Raw genomic sequence first — 17,551 nt, 5'->3', positions numbered from 1 at the left:
ACGGGGAGGTTTAGATTGGATATAAGGAGGAAATTCTTTCCTGTTAGGGTGGTGAGGCACTGGAATGGGTTGCCCAGGGAGCTTGTGAATGCTCCATCCCTGGCAGTGTTCAAGGCCAGGCTGGACGAAGCCTTGGGTGACATGGTTTAGTGGGAGGTGTCCCTGCCCATTGCAGGGGGGTTGGAACTAGATGATCTTAAGGTCCTTTCCAACCCTAACTATTCTATGATAGTTACAGAGCATAGGCTCTGTAATTTCTTTGAAGATACCACATGTCTCTGGGATAGAGAACCTCTAGGTTTTTCTAGAGCTGGAAATGCTCATTCCTTGTGCATATTAGACCATCATCTGGGCCTCCTTGATTTTTGAGTATCTCATTCTTGTGGGGTGTTTAGGTGCTTTGAAATGCATTTCTTCCATAGTGCTGCTGTAGCCACTGCTATGCTGCCTGTTGGTACTGAATAGGAATGTAATAATTTCTACTCTTTTGTCTTCATTTCAGGGTAGTAAAGGAGATCCTGGAGTTGTAGGACCAATGGGGCCAGCAGGGCTTCCCGTGAGTAATGGAGTACCAGGGATTTGTTATCTAAAGTGCCCATTTCCTTGCTGTGGTTGATAGCTTAAGATACAATATAGAATTTGCAATTTCAGCTAGGTTAGTTGTTAAAGAACTAAAGCTACAAGCCTGGGTACCCTATGGGAGCAACAGAAATTGCCCAGTAGCTTCTGAGCAATGATCCAGAATGAGGCAGATCAAGCTGAACAGAAGAAACTGTTAATTCACTTTGGTTCTTGAACTACCAAAAGAAGCTGCATGGGACTTCCAGGATATGTATGCTGCTTTTGAACACATCTGCCCCGTTTATCTTTGCACAGCTTGGGTGCCTGCCTTCTACCTGTCTCAGAGGGCCCCGTCTTGTCATTGCAGTGACAAAAGCTGCCTTCAATGAGATTAATTACACTCTCTGGAATTACTTTTTGCAAAATGGGACTAGTGCTGGAGCTCTAGTTTTGTGTAATTGGAGCTACTTCATTGATTAACACAAAAAAGGAAGTTTGCTGTTTTTTTCAGGGAGTGAAAAAAGTTTAAGAGAAACTTTTTACACACAGCACTTAATGCAGCTTTAAAAGTGCTGCGTGTGAAAACTTTCAAGAGAAACTTAAAAAAAGTTTAGAGAACTGCATTATCTAAACTACTTGGGTTTTATCTGAAGAACCCATACAGTAGTAGTAGTAGTAATGGTATTACAAGCTGGATGGTCTAATGGGGGAGAAGAGGAGATTGTCTGCTGGAAAAGTGGTGTTTTTTTTTTTTACCATAGAGCAATTGGTACAAATGGAAAAAACAAACTCCTGGTCACACATCCTTCTTTTTGTGTTAATGTAAATATTTTTTTTTGTGTTAATGCATTTCAGGGTTTACAAGGTCTACCTGGGGACAAAGGAATCCGGGTAAGTTACCAGCCAAATTTTTTGTATGTAGTTACTAACATCTTCACGCAATAATAGACTGGTTAACACCTGAGCGGCCTCAGGTAGCCAGCATGCAATTCTGTCTGCTAAACCTTCATATAAGTAACTTTACAAACTTGTTTTTAGAAGGCGATACCTATAGCTCGTATAATCACCTGGAAGATTGCAGTACATCTATCTGAAAGCTATAGGGTAGGGGTTTTCTAACATGCTCATTGTTGTCATAGCTCTATTCTCACTGAAGCATGGGACTTCATGTGTAGTAGAGCTAGGGCAACATGGCTTACTTTGGGAAATGCTGCTTATCTATTTACTGATGTGTGTAGGGATTCCCATGAGAATTAATTGAGGTGAAGCCATTAAATCTTACTGCGTTACTTTTAAATTCCTCCTGAAGCATGAAAAAGAAGGTTGCTCTCTAGCAAATGATCCTCCAGAGAATTTGGAAGATGGAAATTTGGAAAGGATGCATTAAATTTGTCTACATTAAAGAATCAGATAAGAAGTCTCCTCAGGCATTGTCCTGTGAAGAGTTGGGTCAAAACCAGTAACATGAATGGCTGCTTTTCTGTCATACCACCTGTGTTGTAGAAAAATACACACTTCTAAAAAGTGCATATTGAGAAACTCATAGCTTTTTCATCAGGTTTTCCCAAGGAACTTTTTAGCTGTTAAGGCTCAGAATCTTTTTGATAAAAAACATTTAAAGCTATAGTTGAATATAATTTATATTTAGAAATATAAATGACTTCTGGATTAGAGTCTTTGTAAGATTACAATTTTATAAATATGTCAAGCAGTTCAATGTAGCACACATGTATATGTCTTTATGCATATAGTCATACATATAAATGCACCTTCTCTTCATAAGAATCTGGTATCACCTAAGTCTATCTGAAAATGTAAAGTTTCACAGTGCATGTGCCCGTGTGGTGATTTCATTATATGAATTTGCTTTTGATACATCATGGGTGTTCTCTGTCCTTTATCTGCAATGTATTTATGACCTGACTCTGCACAGAATGGGAAATTTTGGAAAGCAGTAGCCAATTGGCATCTTAAACTAGGGGAGAAAGATCCAAGTTTCATGGGAGCTCAGAAGTTCTCCCCTATTTTAATCATTGCATTTCTGGCTTTGCTTCTTAACTTCCTCTTCACTAAGATGCATTTTGTTTTGTTCATGTGGCTTCTAAGCAAAACATAACTTTAACAGAACTCTTAGACTTTTTCAGTTGGTTTTTAAACTGGGTATCTTGTTTATTAGCTGTAGATAGGATTTATTTGAGCTCTCAAATAAAAACTGGAGAACCTGCATCTCCTTGTAGAGGATGATTTGGAAAGCATGAGTGGGAAGCTTTGCTGGCCCCTTGAAGCACACATGCACTTCGCCTCACTGCAACAAATATTTTGAAACAAAAAAATATGAGAAACTTGAGACTGTAAATGGGCAAGTGCAATATCTATGCCAGTTGAGCCTAGAAAATACCACTTCTCCCACTTAGTCTTTGTACAGGAGCTTCCCCTCACTCCTGCCCCTCTTCAAAAGTTGTGAACAGGCCACTGCTTGTCACAGGAGTTAAACAGCAGTTTTGCTGAGTCCCCTTTATACAGCTGTTTTGTCAGCATACCACTATCCCTTTGAAGTCATTAGAGACATCTGACAAGTACCATTTAGCAGAACTGGACACAGTGCCAGTTCCCTAGGATTGGCTCTGCAGTCTGGTATCCCCAGCTGAGCTCCAGGTCTCCCCTACAGTGGGACACATGGCTTCTGCATCAGAACCTCCTCAAGAGCATGGAGCAGTCTCTCCCAAATACTGGTAAAACTGGTGGCAGTTCAGCCACTACTGACTTGTTCCGTAGGGGGCTAGGGTATAACACTGGCCTCTTTGGAAATGGGAGATGTGTTCATCTGAAATGCCTCCCTTTCTTTTTGACAGCAGCAGTATGCGTAGCACTTTAAAGATTTTCAGTGTTGAGGACATTAAAAATGAGGATCCACTTTGTTAAGCTCCCAAATAGTTTGCCAAAATTCTCTGTTACTTTAGGCAGAGCAGCTCTTTCCAAGTCCCAGAAATGCTCCTGCTGCCCTTTGTTCAGTGAGAGATGAGCATAGCTGTGCCTGAGGACAGGCAGAGGCAGTATCGTGGCACTAGGTAGCAATGGGAGCAGATAGCCTTTCAAGTAACCCAGCTGAAAAAGTGTAAACCCTGAACTTGTGCTACCAAGCTGGTATCTTCACTGTTATTTTAATGCCCGTGTTTTTTCTTGTGTGTATGTGCGTCTTCCTCGCTCCTACAGGTCCACCTTTGTCCCCTTTATCCCTTCCTCCTCTTCTGCCATTCTTCCGGTTCCTTCCTCCTTCCTGCAGAGCAACCCATGCCACATTTTCCTGGATTATCCTCTGTGTTCCAGTGCTTGGTTCTGGGTGACTTCTCCTCATTTCCTCTCCTCTCCCATCCATTTCTCTTGCCAGCTTTGGGTTTAACACTTTTATTTTTTTGAAGAAGAAAAAGCAACCTGTGCTGTCTGATTTTATCCCTTAATTCCTTTAACCCTGCCCACAAGGATCCTAAATTCAGTTCCCTGTGCTGCAGCTCCTTCCCATTTTATGCTCAGCAGCTTTAAGAATTTCTTCTGTTATACGTAAAGATTTGGTATAGGTATAACTGACAAATACCCGCACAACACCCTGCCTTGGCTGACCTGCTGCGGGTGGGAGGTATCCTCCTTTGGTGAGGAGGGGCAACAGGGCATCTGGGCATTCCCTCAGCCCCTTTTGTGGCTGGCTTTCATTGCCTTAACGCTGCCCCTCCACAAGAGAGCAAATCTCTTCTTTGGCTGTGATTCTTTAATTGTTTCCTCCCTGTCCTGGCTCTGGTGTAACTCAACCTGGAGCCTGCAGAGAAATTGTGATATCAGACCATTGTAAGAATAGCACCTTCCTGGTGGTATGTCAGTGCTGCCAAACAAGAGGGCCAGGGACCAGTTGCTACCATGTGGTTGTACTGCTGAGGACCAGTCCTTTGTCTAGCAGGTTTTTGGGGGAGCAACTACTCAGAGCATCCCAAAGGACAACCAGGCTGTGCAGATGCAGACTGGGAGGGCTGAGTACTTCCTTCCTGCAGTCTCGGGCTTTTTTTTTATTTAGCAATGCTGATGCACCCCAGCGCACAAACCACTGTAAGACTCGGGCAAGCACACCCATTCAAGTTAAAGCTTTGCTGCTCTGGGATACAGAAGTAATTTTAAATCTTAAAAAAAATTAAAACTAAAACTCCCAACCTTCCCTCCCCCGTAGAACCCACCCCCAAAACAGAAAACAAACCATGTCAGCTTTTAGGGAAGAGCTAGCAACCCCTGCTGGCAAAGAGTTTAATTAAACAGTTTAAGGGAAAGCTGCTAAACGCTCGTTTACATTACGAATGACAATTCAGAGCAGTAAGAAAAGTACAGTCAACACAGGGCATCTATGGCAGCAGAGCCTTCTTACTTCAGTAGGAGAGCCTGCTTGGGGTCTGCTGCAGGCCTTGTTGTCTGAGGCACTAGGCATTGCCCCTGTGGCATTGGAGGAACCCTCCCACCCAGCTGGAGACTGAGACGAGGTGGCACACTGGTGGTCAGGAGTCTTTTTCTCAGGCTGTGTGCCTAGGGTCAGCCAGTTCCCAGAAGGTACCTCTCTCTGAATGTATACTGTGCTGAACATATAGGCAGCCTAGAGAAGCAGTGTCATAATGACGGTACTGATGGAGGAGGAGTTGTGCTCCCCTGGCTGACTATAGGCCTGCCTTAAAGTTCAGACACACTTGTAATCCCTTTGATGCAGAGCCCTTATGGTCTATCAGTGTGGGCTTTTAGCAATGACCAATGTGTTTATGCAGCTAAGTAACAATTAGTAGATCCATACGTTGTTTTTCACTTAACATCTCAAAGGGAGATTTCTCTTCCTTTAAAATGTTTCCTACATGTTTATCTTTTTTTAAACTATCACTGACATTTGTTTGAAATGGATGATCCTAAAGCTTTTGTGTATTCTTTTTTTCTTGGACCAAACTATTATTTACAGGGGGAGAGGGGCAAGAAAGGCTCTAGAGGGTCTAAAGGGGATAAGGGAGACCAAGGAGCACCTGGATTAGATGCACCCTGTCCGTTGGTATGTTCTGTTTCATCAAAGGTATTGTTTTAAGATTTGTTGATGGGGAAGAAAGAAGGAAATCATAACACAAATAATGGTCTTGCAAAAGTACAACACTCAGATAAGGCCCAGCCTGGTTCCCACTGTAATCTGTGGCAAAGCTGCTTTCTTCAGTGGGAAACCACTGATCCTCTGGGCAATCAGGCTGTTGAGTGACCATAGTTATATTCCTTCCTCTTCCAGAGCTCACAAAGGTTTGGAATACATGGGGGTGTCCCATGTCTGTGCTGGGAGCCCAGGGCTTTCTCCTTTGTGGATAGAGCCCTGTGTCTCCTTTGCTGGCTCTTCTCTGGAGACGTTTAATGTCATCGTGTCTATGTAATGGCAAAACCTGAATGCTGTTTTTCTTGCCTTGGAATAACGTCCAGCTGATGTGGTTGCCTGGGAGTGATACAGGGCACTTGAGCTGCATTACCCAGAGGGAAAATAAATATCAGTTATTTTTAATGGGATATGTTTCTGTCAAAATAGATTGTCTATAAATCTAGGCAAATTAATAAATATAAGAATATGTATACATTTCCATCTAAACTCAAATGCTGCAGCAAACACTGCCAAAACTCCTAGAAGTACTTGTGAATCATGCATCTAGAAATCCAGCTGCTGGGTTTCCTAGTGAGGATAGGGAGAATGGATCATTTCAGAATAGGTGAAAAACCATTCCCATCCTCTCAGATTTAACTCGGAGAAGTATCTCCTGACTTGTAGATTACAGAAAAAACAATAAGGAATCCACTACTACTGGCTACACAAACACAACTAAAACTGCAAACATGGGCCATCTGTGTTACGGGTATGCAGCAGAGTGCCCTGTGACAGTCCCAGTGGGGGACTTGGCCTCTCCTCCCATGACATGGAGGTGACTGGCATTAACTGAAATAATGATAGTGGTTGATTTCATAAACAGGGTCTCCGAGGTTTTAAAGGCGAGAAGGGTGAGCCGGGGTTACCTGGGCTGGACGGCCTGGATGCCCCATGCCCATTGGTATGGTGTACCTTCCCTTTCCTACATGCCTGTTTGCTTTTTGTATCTTGGTTGTCACTTTCTAATACCTCTGAACAGGTGCATGCCATAGAAACATCTGGCAATTCCTTCTTTACCTATCCCCACCCAAGCTGCATCACGCTGCTGTTGTCAGAAACAGCCCCTTCCCTTCGTGCTATGATTCACAGCTGCTGTCAGCATTACCTTGTGGCATGAGGAAAAACATAACAGAAATGTGAATTTATTTACAACTGCCTCAATTCTTTCTTTGTCTTCGCTTCAGCATCTTTCAGTAGACTAACATACAAAGAACTGCCTCTGCACTGGCTTGGCTTTCTAGCAAGGAGCTGCCATGCTGATGTCCTTCATTAACTCTATTTTTGAATGCTTGTACATGGCTAGCACAGCCTGACACTGCTCAGTATTATCTCAATCAGCCTATGCGTTAATATGACTGAAAAAAAAGTTATCCTCTTAAACATATTAACTGGACACATATCTCCCTTGATTTCTGCTAGATAATTCCTATTTGTGACTCTCCCCAGAAGTCCAAGTGGTCCCATAGCATCCAAGAAACTTGAATTTGGAATTGCCTGTTCCCGTAATACATTGGAACTTGTACTCTCATGCCCTTCAGGACCTTGTTTGGCATGACTATGTTTGCTTGAGGGTGGCCGTTCCAAGCTTTATGCTCACTTAAAAGGGTTTGATGCCATTTGCAAGGGATGGGATAGCAGTTAGTTCAACTAGCTGGAAAAATATGTCCCAGATGAAAAAAGCCCCATTCAGGTGGGAAGGTTTTCTTGGTTTCCTGAGGAAACTACCCCTGAAATTAAAAGTCTTTGTTGTTTGACCTTTGTGAAGATCTAGCATTAGTCTTCCTTCCAGCATTCCATCCTTTTTGAGAGTGCTGTTGTCTCTTTGGTAGACTACCTTTCTCTTTATGTCTCTGCTCTCAGTTAGGATTCACCCCACATGGCTATATTAGAATGTATACTTCTTTTCATACCTCTTTTTATTAGTGGAGACTCAACAAAAAAATTTGGTGAAATAGAGATGCCATTGTTTTATATATACATATATATATATAGTGTTCTGGCATGCAAGTTAGCTTGGGAATGTGAATAAGCATGGGTTTAGATCCAACACAGTTAAAAGCTTAGCATACAGCTGACACATCCACGTGTGTAACTTGTGGAGGCCGTGACCTAATGCTTTACACATCTGAGATATGTGGAAAGAGATACTTGGTACTAATAAGCATGTTGCATTTCCATTATTGGCAAAATCGCCTGCAACAAACACTTCCTTGTGACCCTGGTCTTCCTTTGATCCCTAAGATATAACGCCCTGGCCTCCCATCCTTCATACACCTAACTTCCCATCTCCTCCTGCAATGCACTACACAGTCATTCTCACCACCACCAAAGTACCAATGGGAACACCACAATTTACCTGTAATTCAGTATTTCCACAGTGCGGGGGGGGGTGGGGGAGGAAGTAGCACAAGGAGGGCACAGTCCAGAAAATGCATTTGAAAAGCAGTATGATTGTAGCATCATGGCAACAGTCAGTTCATCAGTCCCTTGAAAGTGCATCTCCTTTAAATAGTTTATCAAGTTTTCTTGAAACAGTACCATGCATTTGCTTTTCTGTTTGGTGTTTTTTCCCCTCTCGGCTTCACAAATGGCATGATATGCACTTCAGATCTCTCACATAGTACTTGAAGAAGTGACAACTAAGTCGTTTCAATAAAGAAATGTGCCTGCATTGTGCGCTGTACAAGTTCACTCCCTGCTCCTGAGCTTTCCTGGGGAATAGAAACAGCCCACGAATCCGACACACAGAACAGAATTTTTGGGCTTCTCATGTCAGAGGTGTATCTCCTTACATCTGACTCTCCCTCCTGCTCAAAAGTAGGAGACTAAGTGTCACTGACATAATTCCTCCTTTTCTCACATCAATTTAGGCCTCGCTGAGATGAAATTAATGGCAGTAATTCACAAAAGCATTTCCCAGCAAAACAGTCTCAGTCTTTTAGAAGCCACAGCCTTTAAAGTATGCAACCCTCTTCAGCATTGAAATGAAACAGTCACATCCCCACTTTGGGATGTGTAGTCCAAGACTTCAGGGTTGCAGAAGTGCCAGTGGAGTTTTGCAGAAACCTCACTGACCTGACTGAGGCAAAAGCCCCTCTCAGGGAGTCAGCTGAGACCTCCTCAGCCAGCACCTGGTCTGCCCTGCTGCTTGCCTTCCTAATTTCACTGGAGCAAGATCTTCTCAGAGGCAAGAGGGGGCAGCTGGGCAGTCTCTCATGTGATAAAGCAAACCTTTTAACAGGGCAGAAAAGAAATGGAATTTTTCTCCAGACTCCCCCTGGGACCCAAGGTCAGTGCTGCCTGTTTACTATAACCTCAGCGTTACAGAGTCAAGCCCGATGACACAGAGCAGCCATCTCGCGCTTTCCACTGCCAACTTCCTGTAGTACTTTTCTAGCTGAATGGGACCTCCTGTGTTCCCCCCTACCTTCAGGGGAGCCTAGAAAAATACCTTCCTCAGTGAAGAATGAGAATGAGCCTACAGACCCTATGAATATAAGTCCTTGCATCACCCGCAGGCAACCCCCCTCTTCAGCCCCAACCCTCTCTTCAAGCTACACTGGTTATGTTAGCCAGAAGTCTGGGTCATTCCAGAAGGGTGAGGAATATCTTTCAGGCTATTCCTCCAGCCCTGCTTCAGACTGTTTGTTGCAGCTGTAATAGTTAACCCATGCCTTCTTTCCTCAATCTTAGTGCTATTTTCTGTGTCCTAAACTGCTATTTCATCCATCTTTTTTGCAGGGGGAAGATGGCCTTCCAGTTCAAGGCTGCTGGAATAAGGTAAATCCTGGAAGTGGTGTGACTGGGCTGACCTGGCAGTGCTACAGGTCCTGCTGATGTTTTGCAACGAGTCTGGCTAAGATCAAAAGAGGTGTGGAGGCATGCATGAGACTTCCAGGACCACACCCCTGAAAGCAACAAGCAAAACTTTTCCTTGTTTGTATACTGCAGTTTAGCTTTATGGACTAAAAAGAGAGAATTGTATTTGTAGCCTTTAAGCTGCCTGGCCTTGAAGTGCTCCAATACTTGCAAAAAGATTTGGTTTCCACCTAGTAAACTCTTATTACTAAAGGCTGGGAGCTGGCATACCCTAGGTAACCTGGGTGCCACGGGAGGCTGGTGGGAGCAGGACAGACGTTCACACTTGTTTCAGCAGAGCCCCCATGGGGCTTTCAGCACCAGATTCCCCTGAGCTCCTGCTGAGGGGTGTCCTGGTAGCACAGGACTTAGGGCTGCTTAGCTCGATTCTGGGCTAGCACTGAGAGGGGGTGTAATACCTGTCCCCTCCACTCTCCCTTTGTTTCTCATGGTTCATCTACCTCAGGAGTCCCCTTCTGAGGTGCCACTCCTCAGGGTCTAGCCCACCTTCAGTACCTGCTGTGTGCATTAATGCCCAAAGCGAAGCCACAGTGGTAGGAAGGAAGTGGAGGTAGACAGTCATCCTGAATTGAACTTCACATCCCCACTGCCCAGGGCAGTGGAAAGGATCTCTGCTGAGATCCAGCACCATTTCTTTTCCTCCTGGAAGCCCCAGAGCCAGCTTCCCTAACACTGTCCTTCCATCCCATGAAGCAGTCCTTCCCCCTGCTGAGCTGTCACTAACAATTGTTGGTGAATTGTCACTAACACTCATTTACATTTTCTTTTGCAGTGATGATTCTAACCCTGGACTGGCCTGTGTGTGTTACTGTACATAGAATATTTATTTTTATACAGTGTTCTTCTCTGACATGCCGAAAGTTATGCATTTTTACAAATTATCAAAAAGCCACATATTTTTTGTACAGAAAATACTAGATCTCCCTTCTTCCCCATTTGTCAGTTCTCTGTATAATTCTATGTCTGCTTTATGCTTGTTTTGTCATGGAGTACAGCTGTAATATTTACATGATATTTGTGCACACATGATGAATATAGGAACTTAATAAATTATTGCATTAAAAGTGCCCGAAGGAACTGCCCTGTATAGATTTAAAGGTCATTTTCATTTTCCAAGCTGGAATCATTCATGAATATTTCAAAATCTTATGTATTTTTTATTAAAGCGAAAAAGTAACAATTTAGTTGTGACTAAATTAAGGCGTTGCTGAAAACCTCCCAGTAGCCACTGTACACTGGGAATGTAGAGATTCCATGATTAATAACTATCAAACAAGGACTGTTTCTCGATCAGATTCAGAGCATCAAGCACAGCCCCCTGCCAGCTCCTCAAGAGGCTGCTCCTTGGGCATGCGGGAATGGTAACACCTTCTCCAGGAGCTGTGGAGTTACCCTGTACAAAGAGAATCTCCTAGTCTCTTGTCTCTGGCTAAAATGGAGCGCTTCCCGTGGGCAGGAATAACTCTCAGGACAATGAGCCCTGGTCAGCAAGAAATTCTAAAATCTTTCTAAATTGCAGGCTTGCAAGTAGCTGCATTAACGCCTATGGCAGAATACCCCAGTGATATCCTAATGGGTGTTTATTGCAGAAATCAGTCCACATGGCTTTTTAAAAATGTTGACCAAAGGTCGCATGCAGATTTGCAGTGTCAGTAATAATTTGCATCTGTGCATCTTAATTATCCCTCCTGACCTCCCTTTGTTAATGCCTCAAGTCTGAACTACTCATCAAGAAAATTTATACTATTAGACCAAAGTGAACATCACAATATACTTTTCTTAGAAAATGAGCAAAGGAGTGGAAGGCTAAATCTGTTCCCTGAAACATGTCCCCTTTCCTTGACCCTTCAAGTAAGGGGGAAAGACAGTTTGCAACCCAGAAGTTTCTGGGTGATAGAGAGAAGTGTCAGTATTTAAAGATCTCTGCAGAGATCAGTTACCCACAAGCAGTAATTCATTAGTTAGACTGAGACACTAAGGTCCTGCTCTTAACACGGCCACTATAAAAGGAGCTAAGCACCCTCTCCCACAGCATCACTGTATAGCTTTTACCACCAGAGTTCCTGCAGCGCTGTACATACGGATCACAGGCTGTGCTCACAACAGCTTCCCCTGGCTGCAGCTGTGTCAGCTGAGGTGGTCACCACCACAACCACGTCCTGCACTCTGCTATTCATCTGTTTATAAACTGTTACTTTTTTCCAACTGATTCCACGCAACCTTTTAGCACCACCAGAGTATGACAGAGGGAGAGATGTGCTTCCCTTGTGCACAACGGCCTGCGGGGACTGCCCGTGGAAACGAGCCCGGCCCCTGACTGTTGCAATCCATTTGTCATTTTGCCCTTTCAGAAAGCCATTGCACTTTATCTAAACAACAGCGAGGTTTCTACCATGCTGTGTCTCTAGCCTCCCCTTCCCACAGGCTATTCCTGACTCAGATTGCTCTCAGTTTGGAAACTCTTTGCAACTTTCAACCTAAACTAATTCATGGTATTCACAACCATTTCTTCTCATGCCAACATTGTCCTTTGGATGAAACTTTTCCATGCATGATGTTCTCATGAGATGATTGGAGAAGCTGAAATGGCACAGAAAGAAAAAGAACTGCAGAGCCATGAGGGATTCTTGTTTGGTTTTTCAGTAATGTATCTCATTAATGTAAGACCCAGCTCCCTGTTATAAGTCTTTGCAGCTGTGAAGCTAATTGGAACAGCACTTCTTTAAATGAATGCCACACAAGTGTGGTGTTTTAATTGCACACCTGTTAACTACAAAACAGTTACTAAAGACCCAAACAGGCATCCTAGTGGTGCCTTGTTTTGGAAGGTTATGGTAGTAGCAGCAGTGAATTTCTACCCCAGTCTTGTAGCGCTCAGCCCACAAGGTAGGTGGTTTGGATGTTTTAGCTCCTTCTTAAAATGCTGGCGCTCTTTAATCCTCAAAAACTTACAGCTCCCTCACAGAACCTGTCAGTATTTCCTGTTCCCTTTGATGTTGGTAGTGTATTTTTGGTTTGTAACTTACTTGTGATTGCATTGCATGGGATTGCCTTTGCTTGGGTTTGCCTGAGCTAAAAGCAAACAGACTGTACATCTGTTATGTTGTCTTGATACTGCTACTGAAAGGTAAAGGAGTCTTAAGATGATATTGTATCTGGTTTATTTCTTGGGCTGGTTTTTGGCTGATATATTGGTGAGAAAGCTTTTACCTGAGGCACAGGGGACCTTGAAATGCAATTGCCAGAACTCCTGAAAGTACCTGAGTTGTGCCAGCAAAGAGGCAGGGAAGGAGGGATAGGTTGAGCAAAATAAGTTTGATTTTTCTGTGCTTCCAGCTTTGCCCCAGTGTAACTCTTCTGTTACCAGTGGAGATGATCCTGACTTACAAGCCACAAGAGGCTTTGGTGCCACAGCTTCTATAGCACTTACCTACTTTCTGTCAGCAAATGCAGACATGCACAGAGCGTCAACACATGCTGTTATCCTCATGTCTTTTTTCTTCTTCATTATCTTGGATCATTCTGTCCATATCATTGGCTGGTTTCAAATTAGCTGCTGGACTCTAAAGATGCTTTATGTGGGCAGCAGAATCCATGACCTTCTGAGACTTGTTTAATGCTTCCTTTAGCACACCCTGAAAAAGCCGAACATAATTCAGCAAAAAGCATTTTTAGACCTTTCTGAATATGATAGTTTGGAGGAGAGTCTGCCAACTTGAAAAACTGTTTCATTTTTACTTTCCTTTGAAAACCAGCAGCTCCTTTTCCATCTTGGCAAAAGGAATTGTTAGGCTCCAGCTGTAAAGAAAACTCGGCTCTTGGAGCTAATTCTCAAGGGCGCTGAGGTAGCTGATTCACACTGGCTTCTTTAGGAAGCAGGTATCTAAGTGGGAGTTGTACACCAAAATGCTTCTATGAATTCAGCCTCTGACACTAAATGCTGATAGGTGCTACCTAGTGTGTACGGGTATTTCACCAGTCCCACAGTGCCTCTCTAAGTTTTGCCTCTGTTGGGCATCAAGTTGTGAGTGTCTCACACAGCTGACTACCAAGAGGACACAGCACTTCAGGCAGCATATGCAGAGGGAAAGGGAAAGGACCTGAGATTATCTGCAGCATTTGTTTAGAAGGTGAAAGATAACTGATCTACTGCTGGGGAAAAACTGTATGTAAGATACCTGCTCACCTATCATAAGGGTCAGAAAATGGTGACAAACATTCCCTGTGGCTGCTGCAGATCACAACATGTTTTTTTCACTGTATTAGATAACCATTTCAGATGGCTGTTCCTACAGCCCCTGATACCAATATAATCTCATTGGCCACTGGTGATGAACCAGAGGTTGTGAATTAGTGAAATTTCACTGATCAGCTGCTCTTTCCAAACATGAGCAATTTGCATTTCAAGAAGAACCTGAAAGGTAAAAGCTGGGCTTGCACCACCCTGAATGTGCCAGCTCAGTTTCAGGATCCATCTCTACCAAAACCTGTAACTAGGTTGCTGTAACTGATGATTATTGCTGTTAATTCTGCCTGGCCGCTTTCATGTGAAACCATTTGTCTGCTATTTCAAGGGTCAAACTCCTTGGCTGATAGCCAAAAAGTGAGACAAATCTGAGGGTGCAGAAACTTGGGAAATGACAGCACAATGGAAGGAGAAGAAGAACCTTCCTGAAGATTTGCTGGAGATGTTTTGCAAGTTCCTTCCCTGGAGCTTGGGAAGAGTTCTTCAACTGCACACCAGGAATCTGTGCCAGATGCTGCCTGCTGGGGCTGCAGGAGCTTGGGGTGCCAACACTTTCTGTTTTGCTTTCTGTACTCTCCCAGAGGCCAGAGGCAGGGTTTGAAAATGACACCATTTATATTCCTTTTCTTTGGTCATTTTCACTTCTTTCTATTATTGTGGTCAGACTCTTCCGATGAAGAATTGGGCTCATTTTCCAGCAGCCGCTGTATAAATGAGTGCAAGACATGGACAATATTTCAGGGGGGGATCCTTTGATGCAAGAAAGAAATCCTTCTTGAACAATTATCTTCAGAAAAGTTGGTGAACCCCCACGTTAGTTCAGAGTGCTGCTCAGAGAGGACATGGAAAAACTTTTTGCTACCGTTCTGATCGCAGACTTTCACCTACATCATTGATGATTCCGTCTTTAACCTTTTCATCACAAACTTCCTTCTCCTGTTAATTATAAAAAAAAGTGATGGGTGTTTTTTTGCCAAAAAGGGGAAAAAAAGCACACTGGATTTTGACGGCATGAAATACTTTGTCAGAGGAGGAGAATGTGGAGTGTGGAAAAAAACCTGGTTTCACTGAATAATTCCTTTGCTTCCTGTACTTCTGCTTTGGTTTCCACCACGCACACTGGATGCATTTTGTCTGGAGCCCTTCAGAAATGTTATTTTGCTGGCCCATTAAGGCCCTTTTGTGGGTACTTCTAAGCAGATGTACTTCCAGATGGAAAATGAGGATTGTTGAAGTCTGTTTCATACATACAGTGAAGAAAAATAAAGATTTGGCAAAGTGCTGAGGGGTGCAGAGGACGTTTCCCAGCTGCCTGAAGGGCAGAATATACAACTCGGGATACTTCATACCAACTGCTGCACAAATCTGGCATCCCTTACTGGGCTCCCATTGCTGAAGGTTAAATACTGTTCACATGTAAGCTATGGGGTCTTCCCATCACAGCTCTTGCAATTTCTCTTAAAAAATGCTAAAATTAATTATTAAGTGCATATCTTATGAACATGACTCGTAACATGTCTTGTTCGCTGAGTGCATTGGGAATCCCACTTGCCCAAGCACTAAACCACATATTTAACTTTGAACGTGTGATTCCTTTTGGCCTAACTGATGCTATCTGCATAATTTAAGTACTCTGGTGAACCATGGCTATTATTATTGGAGTTAATGAATGATATTATCTAAATCATTAAGCAGAACTAAATGATACGCAATTCACATTACAGTTCAGAGAGGAAGTGCTGACTTCAAGTTAAAAGTGATGTCTTTTAAATCAGAGCAAGTCCAGAAAGCAATAGCCTTCCTTCAGCCACCCTTTGTCAGCTCAGCTGGAATAATCCTGACCTTCTGATAAGGACAGCTGTAGCTGGCACCTATCTCTTCTCATTGGTGAGGGGGAGGTCTACTGTTAAAATAATTCCAGGATTACAAGGAAGTTCTACTTTCAGTTCATCTGAAGAATTGCAGTTCTTTAAGACTTCTAACAGAGGTATTCAGCAAGTAGAGTATTGGGGCATGAAACTGTTTCAGTTAGGAACCAGGCTGAGGAAAGGGTGAAGTTATTTTACTTGTATTTTTATTTTTACTTTTATTTTGTGGGGGGAGGAGGGAGAACCTGACCAGAACTGCAGGCGGTAGGTGCGCTTTTTCCTTCTTTTTTTAATGAAAACAATTAGATCTATAGTTTGATAATGTGACTTTTACTTTTTATTAATGACTTGGGGGGGGGGGGTGGTGCGATTTCTTTGCTCTTCAGTGTTTTCTTCTAGGTATATTTTTAATGGGCTTTTGGAATAAGCGTGTAAAAATTCCTCACCCAAAATGTCCTAAGGACATTCCTACTGTGTTTTGTCTCCCTGAGTTCAGTAGCAAAATGGTGCTTTCTAGAGGCGAACCAGTTTTCAGTGATGACAATCCATCCACGCAGGCCGCCCCCAGGGACCAGGTACCAGCGACTTCTCCCAGACAAAATGGTGTCTCCAAAACACTTTTACATTTACTCAACTGAAAAGGGCTATGGGAGGGACCACTCCATTGCAGGTGGTCTCCTCCGATCTTAGGTGGTCTGTCAGGAAGCAGTTAATCTGGCAAGAGTCGCGGTGTCCTCTTCAGCAGCGTTCTGCAGCCTGAGCTCCCAGGCTTAGCTACAGAGCTCTGGAAGAGCAACTAAAGGAAACATTTTTCCTTGAGAATGGCAAGCTCTTGGTAGGTACCTATGAAAGTGGTGTTGTTTCCCCCTGTTGTTTTCCCCTCCTCTAAATCCAGCAATGCACCCCCATTACCTTTAGGCTTTGCTTCACACTGAGCCTACATTCAAATGCTTTGCTGGATGAGGGTTTCCTTGTACACTTTTTGGGGTTTGGGTTGCTTTTACATTAAGGGTGTTGTGTTTATTTTCCCTGCTTTTGTCCCTGTTGCTTCCAGATCTTTGTCCCAGACAAAAGAGCTACTTCCTTTCCTGCATTTTCAGAAGACCTGTTGGTCACATTTGGATCACTTTCCCACCTGCTTTTATTATCTACCTTTCCTGCTGTACTTCCTCCTTTCTTGTGTACCCCTTCATTGTCGAACACTTTGATCTGATGAAAACATCAGGGCAAAACATGCATTAAACCTGTGGATGTTTGGAGGTGTTTTTTGGAGTTGACGGCAAAGCTTCTACTGTTTAAAATGCTAGGTAGGCAGACCAGTTTAGCTTTGCAGATTTCTTATGACTTTGTTTGCTTGTTGAAGTTATTAAATCAATTTGTTCTTTTTTTTTTTAAGCAGACTCAGAATTACTCAAAATACTGCAGATTTTTTCTTTTACAGAAAAAACTGCTAACACTTCTTTTTGCTGCAAAACATGACTTTGACCTGCTGTCACAAGGTTTAGTAGGTCAGACATGTTAAGGATAGGTATGAGAGGACTGGTTGTGAAACTTATGGAGTTGAACTAGCATTCTTGCTTCCCATTGCACGCTGTTTGTCAGTCCATTGTCTGTGGCAGGGGTGTGCTGGGAGTGTGAAATTCCATTTTATGATAATTCCATTGTTTTTTCACAGCAATGTTTCAAAATATTGCTTCAGTAAATCTTCCCTTCTACTCTCCTGCAAAGATTTGCTTTTACTCTCGTGTTGCACACCACCAGCAGTGCCACAGACCAAGCAGTTTCACCCTTTTTGGGAGTCTTTCA

At 43.2% G+C, this 17,551-nt stretch overlaps 1 protein-coding gene across 2 annotated transcripts in view; it reads left to right on the top strand.

The window, feature by feature from the left end:
• Window positions 1-12,778, top strand: part of COL13A1 (collagen type XIII alpha 1 chain) — a 129,425-nt gene extending 116,647 nt beyond the window's left edge. The window contains exons 44-49 of one of the 2 annotated variants that reach the window (XM_061447692.1): window positions 503-556; window positions 1,417-1,452; window positions 5,540-5,626; window positions 6,576-6,653; window positions 9,494-9,532; window positions 10,404-12,778. In XM_061447692.1, coding sequence (XP_061303676.1) covers window positions 503-556; window positions 1,417-1,452; window positions 5,540-5,626; window positions 6,576-6,653; window positions 9,494-9,532; window positions 10,404-10,406 — 297 coding nt within the window. In that variant the 3' untranslated portion in view covers window positions 10,407-12,778. The other variant, XM_061447699.1, reaches the window with a different exon arrangement.
• Window positions 12,779-17,551: the final 4,773 nt, after the last annotated feature.

This window comes from Pezoporus flaviventris, unplaced genomic scaffold (genome assembly GCF_033815535.1).
Source record: "Pezoporus flaviventris isolate CSIRO_AGI_PZ_B2104156 unplaced genomic scaffold, CSIRO_AGI_Pfla_v1 ptg000001l, whole genome shotgun sequence".
Lineage (NCBI taxonomy): Eukaryota > Metazoa > Chordata > Aves > Psittaciformes > Psittacidae > Pezoporus > Pezoporus flaviventris.
Note: the sequence above shows the minus strand (reverse complement) of the source record. Positions and strands in the feature narration are given on the sequence as shown.